The 24,054-nt window shown below is 42.8% G+C and overlaps 1 protein-coding gene across 6 annotated transcripts in view; it reads left to right on the top strand.

The window, feature by feature from the left end:
• The window catches only part of Nlrp1a (NLR family, pyrin domain containing 1A), a 55,096-nt gene that overhangs the window by 12,363 nt on the left and 18,679 nt on the right, over positions 1-24,054 (top strand). For 5 of the 6 annotated variants that reach the window (XR_005489886.2, XM_039086323.2, XM_006246755.5 and 2 more), the window contains 6 exons: positions 2,094-3,756; positions 7,966-8,136; positions 8,845-9,015; positions 11,355-11,444; positions 13,669-13,751; positions 15,108-15,207. Coding sequence is in view for 5 of the 6 variants with exons in the window: in XM_039086323.2 (XP_038942251.1) it covers positions 2,094-3,756; positions 7,966-8,136; positions 8,845-9,015; positions 11,355-11,444; positions 13,669-13,751; positions 15,108-15,207 (2,278 nt within the window). In the remaining variant the exon portion in view is untranslated. The other variant, XM_039086325.2, reaches the window with a different exon arrangement.

Raw genomic sequence — 24,054 nt, 5'->3', positions numbered from 1 at the left:
CACTTCCATTCATCATGCTATGTGAGTTTTTATTGGCTCTCTCTCTCTCTCTCTCTCTCTCTCTCTCTCTCTCTCTCTCTCTGTGTGTGTGTGTGTGTGTGCAGTACATATATAAGTATGTTTGCATGTATGAGGGCATATATGAGTGGGGAGCCACACCATGTATGTACCTGTGAGTGCACTAAATTGATGTTAGGAATCTTCCTCAGTTGCTCTCTTATTTATAGAGGCAGAACATACCATCATCTACACCCAGAATTCATAAAGCAGCAAGGCTGGTTAGCCATCTTACCCTGTCTCAGCTTTCTGGGCCTGAAAATACGAGGGGACACAATACAAATATAGCATGTAAATGAAATCTTGCTGTGCAAATTCTAGTCCACATGCTTTTGCTACAAGCTCTTTTAAGTGCTGAGCCATCTTGCTGCCCCAGATGCTTTTCAAGCATGATGGAACTGGAAAGGAAACATCTGTGTGTAAGTAATGATGGATACATTCCAGCTGGAAGGTCTTGGAGAAAGTACTCTGTGAAGAGCTTGGGCTGTCTCTCTTGGGACTTTGAGGAGACATGACCTGAGCCAGGCAGACCTTGGCCATAGACATGAGTGGCCTGCTAGCTACACTTAGGAGATATTAGAAGTCTTCCTACAGAATACAATATGTGCAGATCTATAGATCCTGATTTCAGAGACAAGTTAGCCCCTGAAGCCTGGCCCTCAAAGGCTACTTGTGTGAACCAATACTACACCCACGGGGTGTCCTGCTGTCTGTCTTGTCTTGAGCTCCTTCAAAATAAAATGGTGAGATGAGATAGGTGTTTGGGTCCAACTGGAGAGATGGTTCTATACATGTACTGCTTAGAGGAAAATGGTGTGGAGCAGAAGAAGTGAAGCTTGGCAAACTGCACAGTTTGACATTGATTGATTGATTGATTGATTGATTGATTGATTATAGCCTAAGATAATTTCAAATTCCCCATATGGAAAAGCTGGCCCTGAGCTCCTGATTCTCCTGACTCTGTCTTCTGAGTGATGAACCACAGGACTACACCACCATGCTCAGTGATTTTTTTAAACCTGCATATTAATTATAGTTCTGAAGGCTGGAAGTCTAAGATTGAAGGCTATGACTACTCAGCCTCAAAAATGGACTATAAAGGCAAAGAGATGCTTGCAGGAAAAAGGGAGTTGCAGGTACCCCTTCCCACAACTGCTTGACCATTCCTGGAAGACATCTTGGTTAGTTATTAAGGGGCCTGCCCCCATGACTCCAAATACTCACACTAGACCTGTATCCCTTACTTGTATGTTGGCAACTGAAATTCAGCATGAGTTTCAGAAGGGACATAGGACATTCAAACAGTAGCCACAAAGAAGGCTTGTTTTTACCAAAGATATCTGGAAGACAGTGTAAAATACACCCAATATTGCCAGACCTGGGGACAGGGGACCAGGTCTATGTCATGAAACATTAACACTATGCCATTCCTAGACCTTCCTGTCACACACACAATCTCAGGATTTGCAGAAGGATGTTGTCAGGACTGCAATGGTGGGTCAGGAGCAGAAATCTACTCCACTGTCTGTAATCTCCCCAACTGCTCTATGACCTCCAAAGGGGAGAGACAACAGCCCCCAAATTATAGATGGGAAAACAGAGTTCAGTGAAGCTATTCAGTGGACCAATTCATAGACTGAATGAGGACAGAGTTATAAAGTGAATTCACCCTTTACTCTCAGCCTCAAGATCGAGATTTGCACAGGGTAAGAAATTGATAAATATGTGAAGCATGAATCAATATCACATAGCATTATTAGTCACATGACCACTTGAAGTAGAATCTTCTACAATAAACTCACATTTCCTGCACTGCAATGTTCAGAATATACCAACACCCACAGCCTACACACTGTACAGCATAGACAGATGCCTAAATACATCCAAATGAGAAAGGATCAAAAAAAGGAAGAAAGTAAGGAATGTGGGTGGGAAAGTAGGAGGGAAGGAAAGAGGAAAGAAGGAAAGAAAAGAAAGGATTGAATGGACAACCCTGATATGAATATTTCTGCTTAATCTTTCTCTCTTTTATTCAGGGACCATTCCAGAAATATATGAGAAGCGAAAAGAGACTATTTCCCACACACAGTCCATGGAACAAAAGTATTTGTTCCAAAATTTCACAAAGCTACTACTCCTACAAAAATGTTGCCCAGGAGGCTCAGAGAAATTGGTCAGGGAAAGCTGGCATCCATGTGTACCAGAAGAAGGAGGACATATGATTGAGATCCAAGACTTATTTGACCCAAACTTAGATACTGAGAAAAAGCCTCAATTAGTCATAATAGAGGGGGCTGCTGGGATTGGGAAGTCAACACTGGCCAGGCAGGTGAAGAGAGCCTGGGACGAAGGCCAGCTCTACAGGGATCGCTTCCAGCATGTCTTCTTCTTCAGCTGCAGAGAGCTGGCCCAGTGCAAGCAGCTGAGTCTGGCTGAGCTCATAGCCCAAGGCCAGGAAGTGCCCACAGCTCCCACCAGACAGATCCTGTCTCGCCCTGAGAAGCTGCTCTTCATCCTGGATGGCATAGATGAGCCAGCATGGGTCTTGGAGGACCAGAATCCTGAGCTGTGTGTGCACTGGAGTCAAGCACAACCTGTGCACACACTGCTGGGCAGTTTACTAGGAAAATCCATCCTTCCTGAGGCTTCCTTAATGCTCACAGCTCGGACCACAGCTCTACAGAAGCTTGTTCCTTCCTTGGGGCAGCCACATCGAGTGGAAGTCCTGGGGTTCTCTGAGTTTGAACGGAAGGACTATTTCTACAAATACTTTGCAAAAGAAAGAAATACAATTATAGATTTTAATTTAATTGGATCTATCCCAGTGCTCCTGACCCTATGTGAGGTCCCCTGGGTGTGCTGGTTGCTGTGCACTTGCCTGGAAAAGCAGATGCAGCAGGGTGAAGTACTCTCACTGACCTCACAGACCACCACAGCCCTCTGCCTGAAATACCTTTCCCTGACAATCCCAGGTCAGCACCTGAGCACCCAGCTCAGGACCCTCTGCTCACTGGCTGCTGAGGGGATCTGCCAAAGAAGGACCCTGTTCAGTAAAAGTGACCTCTGTAAGCAAGGGTTAGCAGAGGATGCCATTGCCACTTTCCTGAAGATCGGTGTCCTTCAAAGGCAGCCCAGCTCTCTGAGCTACAGCTTTGCCCACTTGTGTCTCCAGGAGTTCTTTGCAGCGATGTCCTACATCTTGGAGGATAGTGAGGAAGCACATGGGGATATGGGAAACGACAGAACTGTGGAAACACTGGTAGAACGGTATGGAAGACAAAACCTGTTTGAGGCACCCACTGTGCGCTTTCTACTTGGTCTTTTAAATACACGGGAAATGAGAGAAATGGAAAATATCTTTGCCTGCAAGTTTCCTTGGGAGACAAAGTTGAAGTTGCTACAGAGCATCATAGGGGAGCCGTTCTGTCAACCATGTCATCTGGGTTTGTTCCACTGTCTCTATGAAAACCAGGAAGAGGAGCTCCTGACAGAGACGATGCTTTGTTTTCCCTTAACAGCGTCAGGTCCAAATCACATGGAAGCCACGGTGTTCCAGACAAACGTGAAGCGCCTGGTGATACAGACAGACATGGAGCTCATGGTGGTCACTTTCTGCATTACGTTCTCTCATGTGAGGAGTCTTCGGCTGAAGGGGAAAGGACAGCAGGAATATAAGCTAACAGCACCTGCGATGGTTCTGTGAGTATCTGGTCCACTCTCAGGATTCTCTGTGAATCCCTTGAGCCCACATGCTCTGAGCGCCAGCAGCACTCTTAGCTGGTTATAGGGTAGCAGGTTACAGGTCATCAGTAACATCTAACTGCTGAATTGAACCACCTTTCTCTATTTCCTTTAGTGTGCTTGATCATGGGATGGGGCTATGAACTTGTCTCTCCCTACACCTCAGTGAAGACCACCCAGCTTCTCTGATTCAAATCATCTCCACCCTTCATGGGATTCCAATAGCTACAGTTACTGATCCTCCCTCTTAACATGCTTTCTCTCTGAGAAACAGCTCATCTGTAGGCACCATCCTCTATCCCCATGAAAGTAACCTTGTCCCTGAAGTCTTTCTCAATCACATACATACATACATACATACATACATACATACATACATACATACATACATACGAGACTTCCTTTGGTTTCACTGCCCAGATGGTATCTGTATGTGTCAATGAAGGCCGCCTGGCCCTGGTATTCACCTGAAAGGTTTCCTAACTTTTTTACAATCCCAGCAGTAATGTACACTTCTTCCAGGGTTCGCTCCCACTGTCCAGTACAACTTATTTAGTATCACTATGTGTTTCTTTCCCTCTACATGATTCACTTCATAAATATTCGTTAAGTACTTATTTTATACAAGCCCCTACCAATCAATCACAAGAGGAGAAATACAATTGCTGTCCAAGGACCACAAGACACTGGGAGAGAAGGCAGCCAATTACACTAATTACATAGGGAGTGGGGACTCTTGCAATGATCAGGCACGTACCAGGTATCCGGGAAGAGAGGGTTTACTGAAGTGAAAAGATTCTCAGGGATAGGAATGTTGTATTTAAGTCTTCTGTATTTACATGTTGAAACATTGTTGGCTAATAATCTGAGCTGCTTAAACTGAGAATCTTCTCTTCCTTCTCTTCCTCCTTTTCATAGAATCCCAGATTTCCTTGATGTTTTGTGTCAGAAACCTTGTAGATGTAACATTTTCTTTGACTGGTGTAGCGATCTCTTCTGTGCTATCTTCTACACCTGAGATTCTCTCTTCCATCTCTTGTATTCTGTTGGTGATGCCTGCATCTGTAGCTTCTATTCTCTTAGCTAGGTTTTCCTCAGAATTCCTCCAGAATTACTTCAGTTTGTGTTTTCTTTATTGATTCTATTTCCATTTTCAGGCCTTGAACAGTTTTATTCATTTTCTTCACCTGCTTGATTGCATTTTCTTGTATTTTTAAGAGGTTTATAATTTCTCTCTTCATAGGCCTCTATCATCTTCCTAAGATTGGATTGAAGGTGATGTTCTTGTGTTTCAATTGTGTTAGGGTATCCAGGACTTGCTGTAGTAAGATACGTGGGTTCTGTTGGTGACATATTTCCCTGGCTTTTGTTGACTGTGTTCTCAAACTGACCAAGCCCTCTGTGTTTTGTTATTAATATAGGCTTAGGGGCTGATTTCTAAATTTATCTTTACTGGGTGGGTGTTTTTGTATTATTTGTTCTTTGGTTTCTGTCTTCTCTCTGTCTTCTAGCCTGAGTGGTCTAGAGTTCTGGTGACTATCGTGGATTCGGGAATAGGGTGACACCCTAGGAGTTTTGGTGCCCTTTATGGCCTCTGGAGTTTTGTATATTAACCTTGCCTCTGGGGTACCTAGTACCAGTGTGCTCCTTGGTATTATAGTGGCCTATGGGAAAACATGTAGAGTTGTGGGTCAGAAAAATAGTCTGGGATGGAGTGCAGTTTAAGGGTGTTGGTTGTATTTTAAGGAGGCTTGGCAGGCAAGGGCTTAAAATGTGGTCTTAGCTGATTATCTCTGGTGCCTGCAGGCATCTGGGAATGCAGTCAGAGTTGTGGGTCTGAAAATGGAGTGCAGATAACAGGGTGTTGAGTGTGCTTTAGGAGAATTTGGCTGACAGGGCGTTTGGGGGAATGGGGGAATGCTGGATTTTATCTGACTGGACCTAAGGCCTGCAGGTGTCTGGGAATGCAGGCAGAGTTGTGAACTAGAAAATGAAGCACCAGGACTGAGTCAAGGCTTTGAAATCTAAAAGCCTCTCCCCAATGACATACTTTCTGCCACAAAGACCATACCTCCTAAGCCTCCCCTAAGAGCATCATGACTTGAACAAACCATTCAAATGTCTATGACTCTTAGTGACATTTCTCAAAACACCACATCTAGAACATGATCCTAGCTTTGATACACAGCAGAAAAGCAAAATTGTGTTATACCCTTTAATCTTTCCTCTCTGTACATTTCTATGGGAAAACTGAGTCACACATTTTCTGTTATCTTTTATTTGCATTTGTTTTCCTAATGAATCAAGGCTTCCTTCTCATGGAACTAAATGTCTAGTGCATTATTGTCATACTCAATAGCTTTATGAAAATACCAACACAGAACAACTTGGCCAATTGGATCATCTTCCTACTCATGGCCATTTTAGGTTGTTTCTAAGTATCTATGGTTATAAAAAGTCCTGAAGGGCTTGACACAGATGTTATTAGTAGAAGTCTTATATGGAGCTCCAGAAGAATTCTGAGGATGTACAAAGCCAGAGGCCAGATAAGGAAAGAAGAACACCAGCTTGCCCTTAGGACTCTGAGGACAACCCCATCAGAAAGAGAAAGACTTCAGCTGCTAGTAAGAAAATAAAGTTGAAAGAAAAAATCAGCCACACAAGGCAGGGAGATAAGCAAGAGGCCATTGCACACAAGGGAAAGAGTTCCAAGGCAGAATTGGCCAACACCAAGGAGCAAGGGGAAAAAAACAACTCAAGAAATTAAGGCATCAAAGACAGCAGGGTGAGCAATTTCTCAGGGTGTGGCTCGTAATGGCACCTGGTGCTTTTTAAATAATGCAGTCAGAATGCCCATGTTCATTTGGAATAAATACCAAGAATGCATCAAAACTGCAATCCTTTGTGGGCTGGGGGAGTGGGTCGGACAGTAAGAGCACTGGATGCTCATTCAGAAGATGTGAAGCCATTCCCAGCACCCATGCCAGATGGATAACACCACCTTTAACTCAGTCCCTGATGACCCCAGGCCCAGCTTCTCGCCTCTGCTGGCACTGGCTCCTACATCCATATGGGGCACAGACAAGCAGGCATAAAAAAAATCACACACATAAAGTTTTAAAAAAAAAAAAAGGTAAATCTTTTTTAAAAACATCATTCTTTGAAGTTTAGTATTTGGTTTCCCTAACATTTCTTCAGTATTGTAAAATTGGGGGAGAAGTGGAATCCTAATAATTTTTTCCAAAGTTGTCTACTTAAAATCTGGGGTTCTTTTTGACTTGTTGTAAGTTGCTTGCTTACTTGCTTACTTGCTTGTTTCTTTGTTTGTTTGCAATGCTGAGGATCCAGGCATGGAGCCGTCCCAGCCTCTTCATATTTGTACCTTAGTCTAGCCTAGAATTCACCATTCAAATGCCTAGGAAACTTTGTTGCTGGCATTAAAGAGTAAAAGAGTGCACATTCTCTCTCTCTCTCTCTCTCTCTCTCTCTCTCTCTCTCTCTCTCTCTCTCTCTCTGTGTGTGTGTGTGTGTGTGTGTGTGTGTGTGTTTGTGTGTGTGTGTTTGTGTGTGTGTGTGTGTGTGTGTTCCCTCTCTCCCTTCCTACTAGTCTTCTATTCTTGGAAGGATACAAGGACCATGTGAATCAACACAGCTGTAGTATAGAGTGTGTGTGATCATGGTAACCATGCCATCAAAGAGTCATTCCCAACTGCGTCTCCTCAGCTTTCTCCCTATATGCCTTTCCAGCTTTCCTTCATGGCTCTAGAAATCTGTTCCAAAGGTAGGAAAGCAGGTGCACTCACATCAAAGAGAAGAACCTCATCTGAATTCCCAAGGTCCCACTTTGTGTCATGAGCTGAGCACTATAGATTACAAAGAAAAGGTGTAAGCCATTTGTTCAAATCCTTCAGACACCTAGACTGAGTCAGAAACAGACCAAAATGAGCACACAGCATGCTATCCTAAAGGACATCTTAAAGGTGAGGAACCACCCAGAGGAGAGGATCCAGAATTTGGAGCAAAGGAACATGGAGAAGGCTAGTGAATTCTGAAGATGGGATACAGGTGCCTGGGGCTCAGGTAGATAGAGGCCCCATCTGCTGTGGGGCTGTACACAGACCATGTACACACAAGTCACATCACTCTGCTACCTCTCTCTCCCCTCAGGTACAGGTGGACACCAATCTCTGAGGCCAGTTGGAAGGTTTTATTCTCCAATCTTAAATGCACCAGAAACCTGGAGGAGCTGGACCTAAGTGGAAATCCACTGAGCTACTCTGCAGTACGCAGTCTCTGTACAGCACTGAGACAGCCTGGCTGCCGACTAAAGACCTTGTGGTGAGTCCGGCCTGAGTTCTCCCCTGAATCAGAGGTGGATGGGAGGAGACTAAAGGCAAAGGAGTCTAGGATGAGGCTTGGCATTAATCAAGTATTCACCGAACTCCCATTACCATGCCTATAACACATGCCAGACTTAAGATAAACAAATGGGATTCTGTTCTTTGGGATCATGAGAGACTGCATTCATCAAGAAATCCAAATAGCTAATGACAGTTGGACTCCTGAGAGCTTCAGTGGAGCACATATCCTGAGGACATGGCTAAAACAGAAGTAAAGAACACAGGGGCAAGGGAAGCCTGAGGGGAGAAAGCTCCAGGTCCTCCACCCTCTGCCCTGATAATCGGACTTCTACTCTGTTTCTATGGACTTAAGCTTTATTAAGATCTCACTTAATGAATGAGATCGTGCCCTATTTTTCATCTAGTGAATTTCATGTCACATGACTCTTGAACTATAGCACAGAGAGGTCCTAGGCCTACGAAGTTCTGCCATGGCCAATGGCAGCAAAGCATTGGTCCTGCGCTATATCTATCGCTCCTGCAGTTCAACTGTGGAGAACTTGGAGTCATCTCCCTAGACAAAAAAGGCACACAGAGAGCTAAGCACTGGCAGCTGAGAATGCCAAGGCTAACAAAGGGAGATCTGAGATAAGTTCTCAAAAGCAATGAGGCCTGGAGAAACTGATGGTGAGCATCTCCCATTCAGGCTTGTGGACTGTGGCCTCACATCCAGATGCTGCTCATTCCTGGCCTCAATGCTCAGTGCCCACTCAAGGTTGGCTGAACTAGACCTGCGACTGAATGACCTTGGTGACAACGGTGTGAGGCAGCTGTGTGAGGGGCTCAGGAATCCTGCCTGCAACCTCAGCATCCTGCGGTAAGCAAGCCCTGTGATACCATACTGGGCTTAAGGAGGGGAAGAGACATAGGTGAGTTCCCATAAGACATAACATAGAAAAGAGAAGGCATAGATAACTCATAGCCTGGTTCCTGTGCCACTTATACCCTGTGATTGGGCGAGTCACTGTCTTCATAAAACCTCAGTTTCCTCATGGATTAAATGGAATGTGATAGCCACCTCATGGACAGGTAATGGATATTACATTGTACACATGAAATGGCATACACTATACATTTGTAAAAACACAAACAATACTAGGTAAGTAGATGGACATGGTGGAATCACATGCATTAACATGGATATAGATAGACAAATGATAGATAGATAGATAGATAGATAGATAGATAGATAGATAGATAGATAGATAGGGATTCCCAGGTATGCTTCACTCCACAAAGGGCCTCAATCATTTATTCATTCATTAATTCATACATGCATGCATTCAAACTAGGTTCTCTGTGTGTCAAACATTGGTGCAGTCCCTAGGAAAATAAACACAAACACACATGGCTCTATCCTCTGCGTTATGTGGAAAGAGACAGACATTGATCATGCTCAGCCTGTGATTCTGTATTGACAAACTGCTGAATGCTGTTCACTCAACAATATCATGAGCATATAATTTTGTGAGAGGCATGATTTTACTGACTGGCCCAAGAGAGCTCTCTGAGGCATGAAGGAGAAATAGGCCTTGGTTCAGACAGCATGAGGCCAGCAGCCCAGGCAAAGGCAGAGTGGGGAAGGCTCTGGAACAGATAGGGGCTGGAACTATAGAGAGTCACAGGTGTTGACTTCAGAAGCCTAAGATAGTTTCAGTACCTATTCCTCCTTTCCTAGAGTTCCATGCAAACTAAGAAAGCATCCAAACCACAGCCCTGGAGACATGTTTCTTCTCCACAGCCTCTCATACTGTCTCTAAGCTATCCCTCTCTAGTCGCTCCACCTCCCCAGCACAAGTCTACAGGCAGTTTCTAAAGGAACACTTCCCAGGGTTTGCTGGTCAGACTACTTCATGAGCTCAGAGAACCACAGATGGTACAGACCCCTATACCCAGCCTGCTGGTTCTTCCGACCAACAGGAAAATCAGGCAAGCCCATGCCCTGGGACTTCCCTCTGTCTGGCCTTCTGCTGCAACTCAAAAACCTAAAGGAGCAGTTGGGCAGTGAAGCACACCTTAGTTCCTCCTCTCTGGAAGCTGAACCAGGCCCAGATGCTTGGCATGTTTTCAGCCAAGACTGTTCTTCACACAGTGAAGAGCATGACCAGGACTGGCCGCTGCTACAGATCTGCCTTCCAGACAACTCAGATGCATGTGAATTCTTAGCTGACTCCTTCTCTGCTCTCAAGGGCCCTATCACCGAGAGAGCATCTCATGAAGCAGGATGGTGTCATTGCACAGCCTCTCAGAGGAGGAGGAGGAGTCTTTCCCCTCCTGCCTTCTCTGTACCTCACAGCAGTCAGAGTGGGGATGATGTATCCATGCTTAGGAACTGAGGTTCTGAAACCCATGGAAGTCAGGCACTACTCTAACACCATCAGCAACCCTGGAACCTGAGGGCCATAACAATGGAGCAGAGGACATTGGCCATGGCTTCTCTGTAAGGACAAGCTTTCCTTTCTTAGCATTAAAGGAATGGAGGGGGAGGTGAGAAGGAGAATGCCCATGAAACCTTGCATCCCAGCACTGTGTGTTCACCTTGAAGAGCTGCCCAGAATCCCTTTGGGGAAATGGACATGACCTCCAGCCACTAGGAATGCTGATGGCCACAGAGGTGCCTTTGCTGACTGTCCCCTCTCTAGGACAGTCTGTTTCTAATGATTGGCCTGTGGAGACAAGGTATAAAGAGCCAGATCCTCCTTTCTTCTCTGGAATGTTCCAAAGGTCATTTTCTTGTGTTCAAATCTTCCTGAACACTGACCAAATCCCATTGAAATTGCCTTATGGACACGTCTCCTTCCACTCAGCCTGCTGCTCTCTGCTCTCTCTGCTCTTCTCTTCTCTTTTCTTCTTCTCCTTCTCCTTCTCCTTCTCCTTCTCCTTCTCCTTCTCCTCCTCCTCCTCCTCCTCCTCCTCCTCCTCCTCTTCCTCCTTCTTCTTCTTCTTCCTCTCTCTCTCTCTCTCTCTCTCTCTCTCTCTCTCTCTCTCTCTCTCTCTCTCTCTCTTCCCTTTGTCCTCATTTTTTGATCAAAGACTGAATGAGCCTCCTCTTTGGCTTGATCCACAGAGAACAGAGTCCAAGATCAATCCTGGACTCTGACTTCTCAAGATCCTAGAGTGGATTCTAGAAGAAACAGCCCCCTCTTGTGTTTGCAGGCTGGACCAGGCCTCTCTCAGTGAGCAGGTGATTACAGAGCTCAGGGCCCTGGAGACAAAGAATCCGAAGCTGTTCATCTCCAGCACATGGTAAGTGGGGGTGTGGTGGTGGGGAGAAAGAATTCCATCTGGTCAACCTTGACCCTATGTGGCTGGCTCAAAGCTGAGAGGTGGGGAAAGGGTCCTGAGGTGGGAAAACTACAGAAAGCCTGTAGGAAACCAGGAAACCATAGCAATTGAAGTAAGAAGGGTTCTGGAGTAGGGGAAGTGGTATGCTTTTTAAGAAAAATAGAATCATATAATATGCCTGCTTAAGCTCTTCCATTGGAAAAAGATTATGAGGGTTGGGGATTTAGCTCAGTGGTAGAGCGTTTGCCTAGCAAACGCAAGGTCCTGGGTTCGGTCCCCAGCTCTGGAAAAAAAAAAAAAGAAGGGAAAAATATTATGAAAGGGTGACTTAGTGGAGAGTCCACTGGGAACAGCAATTGCGATAGCAGTGGCCACCAAGTAAAACCAGACCACTGGAGCAATGAAAGTAACGTCACAGTGAAGAAAGACATAGAAAAACGCTTAGAGAACAAAATACACAATGTGTATCACTATTTCAACTCTAATGCTCAGACAGACACATACACAAAAGAGAATGTACCATACACAAACACACACACACACACACACACACACACACACACACACACACTATTATGGGATATGAAACCTCCAGGAATAAAAAGTCCGTTGCCACCCCAAGGGACTGTGCTAGAGCCTGATTTTTGGCACATTTCAGTTCATGACCGTGAATTCTATTTGTCCTCAAGATTCTAGCTTCTGTGCCACATGTGAAAGGGAGGGGTCTGTAGACATAGGAGAGCCATCCATTCATTGAATGAAGGGGCCTGCAGGAATGCTGTGCATCATACATGATTTTAAGCAACTGAGAGCACATCTGAGAATAAGCCAGACATGGCCCAACATTGATTACCTCCATCCAGCAAAGAGAGAACACTTGCCCCCCTCAACTGTCCACATAATTATAGCCAAGGATTCTGTGAGTGCAATGGTGGTCTGTCTGACCTCATCCAAAGCTGAGGTGAGCTGTGATGATGACTCAAAGATAGGAAATGTAGGAAGACCCAAGAAGAAGAAAGCCCCAGGCCTGGAGTATTAGGAAGCAGAGAGAGCAGCTCCTTAGACAGAGAGGGATCCATGTGTGGCATCCTTCAGCTCTGCTTCACCATGACCTTAGAGATCCTCAGAAATGCAGGTTCTCTGGCCCCACTCCATCTCTGCTGGCTCAGACGTTCAGTAGGGCAGCTTCCTTCAGTGAGATTGCTGATTTAGCAGGCTACCCAGGAAACATTTGAACATGGTATTTGAGAGTCACTGGTCTAGAGGTCAGTGAACAGGAAAGGGTGATACAGGAGGCCCTGAAGGGAACAGAGGCAACAGCAAGAATAGTGGATCATGCCAAGAAACTTCTGTTTCTACCCAGAGGCAATGGGAGGCATTTCAGGGCCTCAGTCATGACGTGGCATCTCCTCCCATGTTCTATGGCCAGCTACTGTGCAGACAATGTGCTGGAAGCGACCACATCAGAAGTAGGAAAACCTGTCAGAGGATGTGGGCAGTGGCTGAAGACACTGCTCACTCAATCCTAGCACTAGGATGGAGGCTTTGTGTGTGTAGAGAACAGAGAGCAGGGAGATTTAGAAGGTGTTTTCTAGGAGATTAGCCTTCAGAGTGAGTGATTATTGGTCTGTTTTCTGTGGCTGTCATAAAGTTTGACACTGGGCACCACATATAAAGAACAGAAAGTCTTTCTTGCAGCTCTGGATATAAGAAATGGCAAGGGCATGGACTCTGCATCTAGAGAAGTCCTTTTTGCCCTTCCATTTGATTTCACAATAGGGAATGTTGAGAACAAAAAGTTAAGCTGGCTTTTGTGGCAATCCGGTCGGCCCACAGGAATCTACCTCTGTGATGATGGTATTGACCTCTTCATGAAAGCAGAGCTCTGGTGATCTCATTGTGTCTGATCCTTCATCCTAGGAGCCCTGTGGCATTGCACTGGGGATGAACTTTCTAATGTGTGAACACTGGGGAGCACATTCATATAAAGCAAAGGATGGCATTGAGATTGTCCTGTTTCAGGCACCACAGATGCCCAGGAGGATGGGGACCTTCATACAGCTGTGGATCAGAGAAGCCTGGGACAGAATTCAAATTCAGATTTACTTATATTTTATTTGGGGATACCATGTGACCAACCCTAGCTTTTCCTGACATCTGAGGAAAAAAATATGTCTATGTGTAGGATGTCACACATGACGATGCCCACTGAAAACACAGATGGAGAAGAGAGCCTGACCTCATCCAAGCAGCAACAACAACAATCGGGTACGTGAAGGGATCAGCCCCACAGCATGTGAGTATAGGTTGTAGGAGCATCTGTAGGAAGAAGTCATCATTTCCTTTTCTTTTTTGATTTTTTTCACATTTTGTATACAACTCTACTGACATCATTTATGCCACTCTATCTAGTCACTCCAACTCCTCCTGTGTTCTAGTCACAAGCTCTCAAATTCTGGACCTCTTCTTTAATATTATTGTTGTTAATAATATGTGTGTTTACACTTATGTATACATATGTATACATAAATAAAATGTAATGGAGATAGATAGATAGATAGATAGATAGATAGATAGATAGATAGATAGATAGATAGATAGTTAGATAGATAGGACAGATAGATAGTTATGTTTGAGGGTAGCCACTTAGGATTGGATACCCTATGTGGTAATCCTTGCCAGGGGAAGAATGTCTTTACCTCAATCCTACCAGCTGTCAAGTCCCTATATAGCTCTTCATTTTAGGGTGGGGAAATATGAGAGTTCATTCATCCACACTAGCATGTCAACTATTGTTGTCATTGGGAAGAAATTGTTGAACAGTGATATTGGTGAGGTTTTGTGAGTGCAAATTCCCTATCCCATACAGAAAAAATTATCTGTAAAAAATGTCCTGGAAGTGGTCCTCATTTCTATCCCTCTGTCTCTGACATAAAACAGCATAACCTCGCCATATACAAGAGCACCACCCCTTGCAAGACCTTCCACACCTAGAACCCAGAGGGAGGATTACTTCCTTCCTTCCCAGCCTTGGAGAATACCACTGCCCCTCTCTAAAGTCTATGGCTTGTACCAGGGCTCTGCGTCTCATTCTGATCTAGTATGGCTTAGGACTCACCTCTCTATCCCTGCTCATCCTTCTTTTGAGTTATGTTCTGTTCTCACCATATCCACTTGAGACATTCTAGAAAAAAAGAAAACACAAGAGCTGACTTGGAGCAGGTATGTTGGGATGGCTGATCAAAAGCACAATGTAAAGAAAATAAAACAAAATCTCCCTCTCTCTCTCTCTCTCTCTCTCTCTCTCTCTCTCTCTCTCTCTCTCTCCCTGTATCTCTATCTCTATCTCTATCTCTCACGCACGCATGCACGCACACGCACACACACGTGCATGTGAGTGTCTGTATGCAGGTAGCCCATGGACCAGTGATAAAGACTGCTGATGAACTTCCTGATAAGGCCTAGGCTGGTCAACCTAGAAAAGGGTTCAGCCATGGTACCTTACTAGGGAAGGAAGGGGAAATGAGGCTGGACAACAGAGTGACCACTACCTGGCCTCTTCTACATGGTCCTCATAACTTGTACCATTAAGGACCTTTCACCCATGCTCTCCTGTCTCTCCAGGAGACAAACACATGGAACCTCTGGGGACTGATGATGACTTCTGGGGCCCTTCAGGACCTGTGTCTACTGAGGTGGTTGACAGAGAGAGGAACCTGTACCGGTGAGTGAGCTCTGCCTGGCAGAGGATGGCTTTCCCCAGTCCACTTTCCAGAAGGGATCCCCACAGATAGAAACCCTCCCTAGACTCTACAGTGACTTCTTCCTTTGCCAATGCAGGAAGTTAGGCCAGGACTACAAAAGAATTTGGGGCTGTTATAAAAATAGGGGTCTTCTTCAAAATTTTTCAAAAAATTATAAAACAGGAAACCACAAGTACATCCTTGTCTAGTTCCTCAGACCCATCAACCACTTCCAATTCATTTCAACTACGCTCATTCTTTGTAAACACTGTCATAATATTGTCAGTCTGTCACAGTAAATATTGTTCAGCAGTCACAGTAGTCTAAGTCCAAGACACCATATGATTTCACCCACAATAATTTCACTATATATCCCCCATGATTAAGATAGGACTTCATCTTCCAAAATCAACTCTTACCACATCAACTGTGCTGAATTAGTCATTTCATATAAACAGTCTGTGCTCAACCTTGCTCATTATCTGAAATGTGGACTTTCTGGTGATTATTTTAGTCCTGGTATGTATAGCATCTCTCCCTTCAATACATTTGGGTTCTCCTGTCCTTAGACTCAGCTTACAGCCCTGAACTCCTGCACTTCTGCTTCACTAACAACCATTGTGAACCAAGAACCCTTGAAGCTGAGAGCATGACCATGACCATGTGTATGGCAACCCTGCCTTCCAGGAATTATAGTCTCATGAATAATAAATGACTAAATACCCAAAGATGATATCTTCAGTAACCTGTAAACCTCCTCCCACAGTCATTGTCTCAGCTAAACAAACTGGCACTTGTGTACCCAACAGTCACCAAACAGAAAGCATTGAAAAAACAACTGAAGATCTTGGTAAAGCATTGATTTGGAGCCAACAATTTACCACAATTATCATCAGATAGACTCGTTATTGGGAAATATACACTTTAAGAATATAAACACTGAATTCCCTGCACCCAAATCCTGTGGGGAAGAGAGCAGATCACCAGGAGTGCAGACATCCTGGGACCACAAGACAGACTGCCATCTCTGCACACCTTAGCCGACATCCCTGGTCCAAGGGGAAACTGCACAGTGCCTCTGAACACAGGGATATAGGAACAGACAGCTGCTGGTACCTGCAGTCCTGGTCTGTGCCCAGGACCGAACTGAACCAGCCAAACAGCTCCCTGAACCCAAATCCTGTGGGGGAGAAAGCTAGACCCTCAGAAGTGTGGATATTCCTAAGAAGTCAGAGGAGAATACCTTCTGCCCACAGTCCAGACCCAAAAGTGAATCACATAGTGCCAACTGGGCCTGCTGGGTGCAGGGACCTACATGAGCAATCAGGGGCAGGACCCTTTGATTCCTGCCCATGCCTAGAGCTGGAAGACAGTCTCCAGGAGTGCTGCCACAGCTGAAATCAGAACAACTGTTCTCAGGAAAGGCTGAAAGAAAACAAGAAAACAGTTCTACAGGAGTGCTGACACAGAGGCCTGCAGCAGGGTCAAGTCACTCTCAGAAACAGCAAGACAAGCAAACACCAGAGACAACCCAATGGTTAGAGGCAAGCCCAGGAACCTAAGCAACAGATACCAAGACGACTTGGCATCATCAGAGCCCAGTACTTCCACCAAAGAAAATACTGGATATCCAAACACACCAGAAAAGCAAGATTTAGATTTAAAATCACATTTTTTGATAATGATGGAGGACTTTAAGAAAGACATAAAGAACTCCCTTAAAGAAATGCAAGTAAACAAGTAGAAGCCCTTAGAAAGGAAACACAAAAAATCCCTGAAATAATTACAGGAAAAAAACAACCAAACAAGTGAACTATTTAAAATGGAAATAGAAACAGTAAAGAAAGCACAAAGGGAGAAAACCCTGGATATAGAAAACCAAAGGAAGAGACCAGGAGCCATAGATATGAGCATCACCAACAGAATACAAGAGATAGAAGAGAGAATCTCAGGAGCAGAGGTACCACAGAAAACATTGACACAACTGTCACAGATAATGTAAAACGCAAAAAGCTCCTAGCCCAAAAAATACAGGAAATCCATGACACAATGAGAAGATCAAACCTAAGGATAATAGGTATAGAAGAAAGTGAAGACCCCCAACTTAAAGGGCCAGTAAATATCTTCAGCAAAATTATAGAAGAAAACTTCCCTATCCTAAAGGAAGAAATGCCCATGAACATAGAAGAAGCCTAGAGAGCTCCAAACAGATTGGACCAGAAGAAAAATTCCTCCTGTCACATAATAGTTAAAACACCAAATGCACAAAACAAAGAAAAATATTAAAAGCAGTAAGGGAAAAAGGTCAAGTGACATATACAGGCAGACCTATAAGAATTACACCAGACTTCTCACCAGAGACTATGAAAGCCAGAAGATCCTGGATAGATGTCATATAGACCCTAAGAGGACACAAATGCCAGACCAAGTTACTGTATCCAGGAAAACTTAAATTAACATAGATGGAGAAAGCAAGATATTCCACGACAAAACCAAATTGACACAATATCTTTCTACATATCCAGTCCTACAAGGGATAATAAATGGAAAACTCCAACACAAGGAGAGAAACTATACCATACAGAAAGCAAGAATATGATTTCCTTGCAATGAAACCAAAAGAGAGACAAACATGATTCTACCTCTAACAACGAAAATAATAGGAAGTGACAATCAATATTGCTTAATGTCTCTAAACATCAACGGACTCGATTCCCCAATAAAAAGACATAGACTATCACACTGCATACATAAAGAGGACCCAGCATTTTACTGCATGCAGGAAACACACCTCAGAGACAAAGACAGACACTACCACAGCGTAAATGTCTTGAAAACAAATTTCCAAGCAAATGGCCCGAAGAAACAAGCTGGAATTGCCATTCTAATATCAAATAAAATTGACTTTCAACCAAAAGTCATTAAAAAAGATAAGGAAGGACACTTCATATTCATCAAAGGAAAAATCCACCAAGATGAACTCTCACTCCTAAATATCTATGCTCCAAATGCAAGGGCACCTACATTCATAAAAGAAACCTTACTAAAACTCAGAACACACATTGCACCTCACAAGATAATAGTAGGAGATTTCAACACCCCACTCTTATCAATGGTAAGGTCATGAAAACAGAAATTGAACAGAGACGTAGAGAAACTAACAGAAGTTATTAACCAAATGGATTTAACAGGTATTTATAGAACACTCCATTCTAAAACAAAAGGTTATACCTTCTTCTCAGCATTTCATGGAACCTTCTCCAAAATTGACCATATAATTGGGCACAAAACAGGCCTCAACAGATACAGGAAGATAGAAATAATCCCATGCGTGCTATTAGATCACCATGCACTAAGACTGGTCTTCAATAACAACAATAATGACAGAAAGCCCACATATACATGGAAGTTGAACATGCTGTACTCAATGACAACTTGGTCAAGGAATAAATAAAGAAAGAAGTTAAAGACTTCTTAGAATGTAATTAAAATGAAGACACAAAATTCCCAAACTTATGGGACACAATGAAAGTGATACTAAGAGGAAAACTCGTAGCTCTGAGTGCCTGCAAAAAGAAACAGGAGAGAAAATATGTCAGCAGTGTGACAGCACACCTAAAAGCTCTAGAACAAAAAGAAATAAATGAACCCAAGAGGAATAGAAGGCAGGAAATAATCAAACTCAGAGTAAAATTAACCAAATAGAAACAAAAAGGACTATACAAAGAATCAACAAAACCAGGAGGTGGTTCTTTGAGAAAATCAACAAGATAGATAAACCCTTAGCCAGAGTAACCATAGGACACAGAGAGTGTATCCAAATTAAGAAAATCAGAAATGAAAAGGGAGACATAACAACAGAATCTGAAGAAATTTAAAAAAATCTTCAGATCCTACTACAAAAGCACATATTCAAAAACACTGGAAAATCTGTAGGAAATGGACAAGTTTCTAGACAGATACCAAGTACCAATTAAATCAGGAACAAGTAACCCGTCTAAACAACCCCATAACTCCTAAAGAAATAGAAGCAGTCATTAAAAGTCTCCCAACCAAAAAGAGCCCAAAACCAGATGGGTTCAGTGCAGAATTCTATCAGACCTTAATAAAAGACCTCATACCAATACTGTCAAAACTTTTCCACAAAATTGAAACAGACATAGCACGAACAAATTCCTTCTATGAAGCCACAATTACTCTTGTACATAAACCACACAAAGACCCAACAAAGAAAGAGGACTTCAGACCAATTTCCCTTATGAATATTGACACAAAAATACTCAATAAAATTCTTGCAAACTGAATCCAAGAACACATCAAAACAATCATCCATTATGATCAAATAGGCTTCATCCCAGAGAGGCAGAGATGGTTTAATATATGAAAATCCATCAATGTAATCTACTCATCAGTATAACCAAACTCAAAGATAAGAACCATATGACCATTTCATTAGATGCTGAGAAAGCATTTGACAAAATTCAACACTGCTTCATGAGAAAAGTCCTAGAAAGAACAGAAATTCAAGGCCCATATCTAAACATAATAAGAGCAATATACAGCAAACAATAGCTAACATCAAACTAAATGGAGAGAAACTCGAAGCAATCCCACTAAAATCAGGGACGAAACGATCTCTCCGTTCTTATTCAATATAGTACTCTAAGTCCCAGCCAGAGCAATCAGACAGCAAAAGGAGGTGAAAGGGATACAAATTGGAAGGGAAGAAATCAAAATATCACTATTTGCAGACCATATGAGAGTGTACTTAAGTGACCCCAAAAGTTCCACCAGAGAACTACTTAACTTCATAAACAACTTCAGCAAAGAGTCAGGGTATAAAATTAACTCAAACAAATCAGTAGCCTTCCTCTATTCAAAGGATAAACAGACTGAGAAAGAAATTAAGGAAATGACAACCTTCACAATAGTCCCAAATAATATAAAATATCTTGGTGTGACTTTAACCAAGCAAGTGAAAGATCTGTATGATAAGAACTTAAAATCTCTGAAGAAAGAAATTGAAGAAGATCTCAGAAGATGGAAAGATCTTCCATGCTCATGGATTGGAAGGATGAATATAGTAAAGTTGGCCATTTTGCCAAAAGCAATCTACAGATTCAATGCAATCCCCATCAAAATTCCTATCGATTCTTTATAGAGATAGAAAGAGCATATTGCAAATTCATTTGGAATAACAAAAAACCCAGGATAGCAAAAACTATATTCAACAATAAAAGAACTTCTGGGGGAAATCACCATCACTGACTTCAAGCACTATTACAAAGCAATAGTCATAAAAACTGTATGGTACTAGTAGAGAGACAGGCAGATAGATCAGTGAAACAGAATTGAAGACCCAGAAATGAACCCACACACCTATATTCACTTGATCTTTGACAAAGGAGCTAAAACCATACAATGGAAGAAAGATAGCATTTTCAACAAATGGTGCTGGTTCAACTGGAGGTCAGCATGTTAGAAGAATGCAAATCAATCCATTCTTATCAACCTGTACAAAGTTTAAGTCCAAGTGGATCAAGGATCTCCACATCAAACCAGATACACTCAAACTAATAGAAGAAAAAGTGGGGAAGTCTCTCAAACACGTGGGCACTGGAAAAAATTTCCTGAACAAACCACCAATGGCTCATGCTCTAAGATCAAGAATCGACAAATGGGACCTCATAATACTGCAAATCTTTTTTTTTTATTAACTTGAGTGTTTCTTATTTACATTTTGAGTGTTATTCCCTTTCCCGTTTCCAGGCAAACATCCCCCTAATGCCTCCCCCTCCCCTTCTTTATGGGTGTTCCCCTCCCCATCCTCCCCCCATTGCCGCCCTCCCCACAACAATCACGTTCACTGGGGGTTCACTCTTAGCAGGACAAAGGGCTTCCCCTTCCACTGGTGATCTTCCTAGAATATTCATTGCTACCTATGAGGTCAGAGTACAGGGTCAGTCCATGTATAGTCCTTAGGTAGTGGCTTAGTCCCTGGAAGCTCTGGTTGCTTGGCATTGTTGTTCATAAGGGGTCTCGAGCTCCTTCAAGCTCTTCGAGTTCTTTCTCTGATTCCTTCAATGGGGGTCCCATTCTCAGATCAGTGGTTTGCTGCTGGCATTCGCCTCTGTATTTGCTGTATTCTGGCTGTGTCTGTCAGGAGAGATCTACATCCGGCTCCTGTCGGCCTGCACTTCTTTGCTTCATCCATCTTGTCTAATTGGATGGCTGTATATGTATGGGCCACATGTGGGGCAGGCTCTGAATGGGTGTTCCTTCTGTGTCTGTTTTAATCTTTGCCTCTCTATTCCCTGCCAAGGATAGTCTTGTTCCCCTTTTAAAGAAGGAGTGAAGCATTTGCATTTTGGTCATCCTCCTTGAGTTTAATTTGTTCTAGGAACCTAGGGTAATTCAAGCATTTGGGCTAATAGCCACTTATCAATGAGTGCATACCATGTGTGTTTTTCTGTGATTGGGTTACCTCACTCAGGATGATATTTTCCAGTTCCAACCATTTGCCTACAAATTTCATAAAGTCATTGTTTTTGATAGCTGAGTAATATTCCATTGTGTAGATGTACCACATTTTCTGTATCCATTCCTCTGTTGAAGGGCATCTGGGTTCTTTCCAGCTTCTGGCTATTATAAATAAGGCTGCTATGAACATAGTAGAGCACGTGTCTTTTTTTTTAATGTTGGGGCATCTTTTGGGTATATGCCCAAGAGAGGTATAGCTGGATCCTCAGGCAGTTCAATGTCCAATTTTCTGAGGACCCTCCAGACTGATTTCCAGAATGGTTGTACCAGTCTGCAATCCCACCAACAATGGAGGAGCGTTCCTCTTTCTCTGCATCCTTGCCAGCATTTGCTGTCACCTGAGTTTTTGATCTTAGCCATTCTCACTGGTGTGAGGTGAAATCTCAGGGTTGTTGTGATTTGCATTTCCCTTATGACTAAAGATGTTGAACATTTCTTTAGGTGTTTCTCAGCCATTCAGCATTCCTCAGCTGTGAATTCTTTGTTTCGCTCTGAACCCCATTTTTAATAGGGTTATTTGTCTCCCTGCGGTCTAATTTCTTGAGTTCTTTATTTTGGATATAAGGCCTCTATCTGTTGTAGGTTTAGTAAAGATCTTTTCCCAATCTGTTGGTTGAGGTTTTGTCATAACCACAGTGTCCTTTGCCTTACAGAAGCTTTGCAGTTTTATGAGATCCCATTTGTCGATTCTTGATCTTAGAGCATAAGCCATTAGTCTTTTATTCAGGAAATTTTTTCCAGTGCCCATGTCTTCCAGACACTTCCCTAGTTTTTCTTCTATTAGTTTAAGTGTATGTGGTTTGATGTGGAGGTCCTTTATCCACTTGGACTTGAGCTTTGTACAGGGTGATAAGAATAGATCGATCTGCATTCTTCTACATGCTGACCTCCAGTTGAACCAGCACCATTTGCTGAAAATGCTATCTTTTTTCCATTTGATGGTTTTGGCTCCTTTGTCAAAAATCAAGTGCCCATAGGTGTGTGGTTTCATTTCTATTCCATTGGTCTGTCTGTCTCTGTACCAATACCATGCAGTTTTTATCACTATTGTTCTGTAATACTGCTTGAGTTCAGGGATAGTGATTCCCCCTGAAGTCCTTTTATTGTTGAGGATAGTTTTAGCTATCCTCGGTTTTTTGTTATTCCAGATGAATTTGAAAATTGTTCTGTCTAACTCTTTGAAGAATTGGATTGGTATTTTGATGGGGATTGCATTGAATCTGTAGATCGCTTTTGGTAGAATGGTCATTTTTACTATATTAATCCTGCCAATCCATGAGCATGGGAGATCTTTCCATCTTCTGAGGTCTTCTTCAATTTCCTTCTTCAGAGGCTTGAAGTTCTTATTGTACAGATCTTTTTCTTGCTTGGTTAAAGTCACACCAAGGTACTTTATATTGTTTGGGTCTATTATGAAAGGTGTCATTTCCCTAATTTCTTTCTCGGCTTGTTTCTCTTTTGTGTAGAGGAAGGCTACTGATTTATTTGAGTTAATTTTATACCCAGCCATTTGCTGAAGTTATTTATTAGCTTTGATAGTTCTCTGGTGGAACTTTTGGGATCACTTAAATATACTATCATATCATCTGCAAATAGTGATATTTTGACTTCTTCTTTTCCAATCTGTATCCCCTTGACCTCCTTTTGTTGTCTGATTGCTCTGGCTAGAACTTCAAGAACTATATTGAATAAGTAGGGAGAGAGTGGGCAGCCTTGTCTAGTCCCTGATTTTAGTGGGATTGCTTCAAGTTTCTCTCCATTTAGTTTAATGTTAGCAACTGGTTTGCTGTATATGGCTTTTACTATGTTTAGCTATGGGCCTTGAATTCCCATTCTTTCCAGGACTTTTATCATGAAGGGGTGTTGAATTTTGTCAAATGCTTTCTCAGCATCTAATGAAATGATCATGTGGTTTTGTTCTTTCAGTTTGTTTATATAATGGATCACTTTGATGGTTTTCCGTATATTAAACCATCCCTGCATGCCTGGGATGAAGCCTACTTGATCATGGTGGATGATTGTTTTGATGTGCTCTTGGATTCGGTTTGCCAGAATTTTATTGTGTATTTTTGCGTCGATATTCATAAGGGAAATTGGTCTGAAGTTCTCTTTCTTTGTTAGGTCTTTGTGTGGTTTAGGTATAAGAGTAATTGTGGCTTCATAGAAGGAATTCGGTAGTGCTCCATCTGTTTCAATTTTGTGGAATAGTTTGGATAATATTGATATGAGGTCTTCTATGAAGGTCTGATAGAATTCTGCACTAAACCCGTCTGGACCTGGGCTCTTTC

This window comes from Rattus norvegicus, chromosome 10 (genome assembly GCF_036323735.1).
Source record: "Rattus norvegicus strain BN/NHsdMcwi chromosome 10, GRCr8, whole genome shotgun sequence".
NCBI classification, from domain to species: domain Eukaryota; kingdom Metazoa; phylum Chordata; class Mammalia; order Rodentia; family Muridae; genus Rattus; species Rattus norvegicus.
This window is presented reverse-complemented; position numbering and strand designations above follow the sequence as displayed.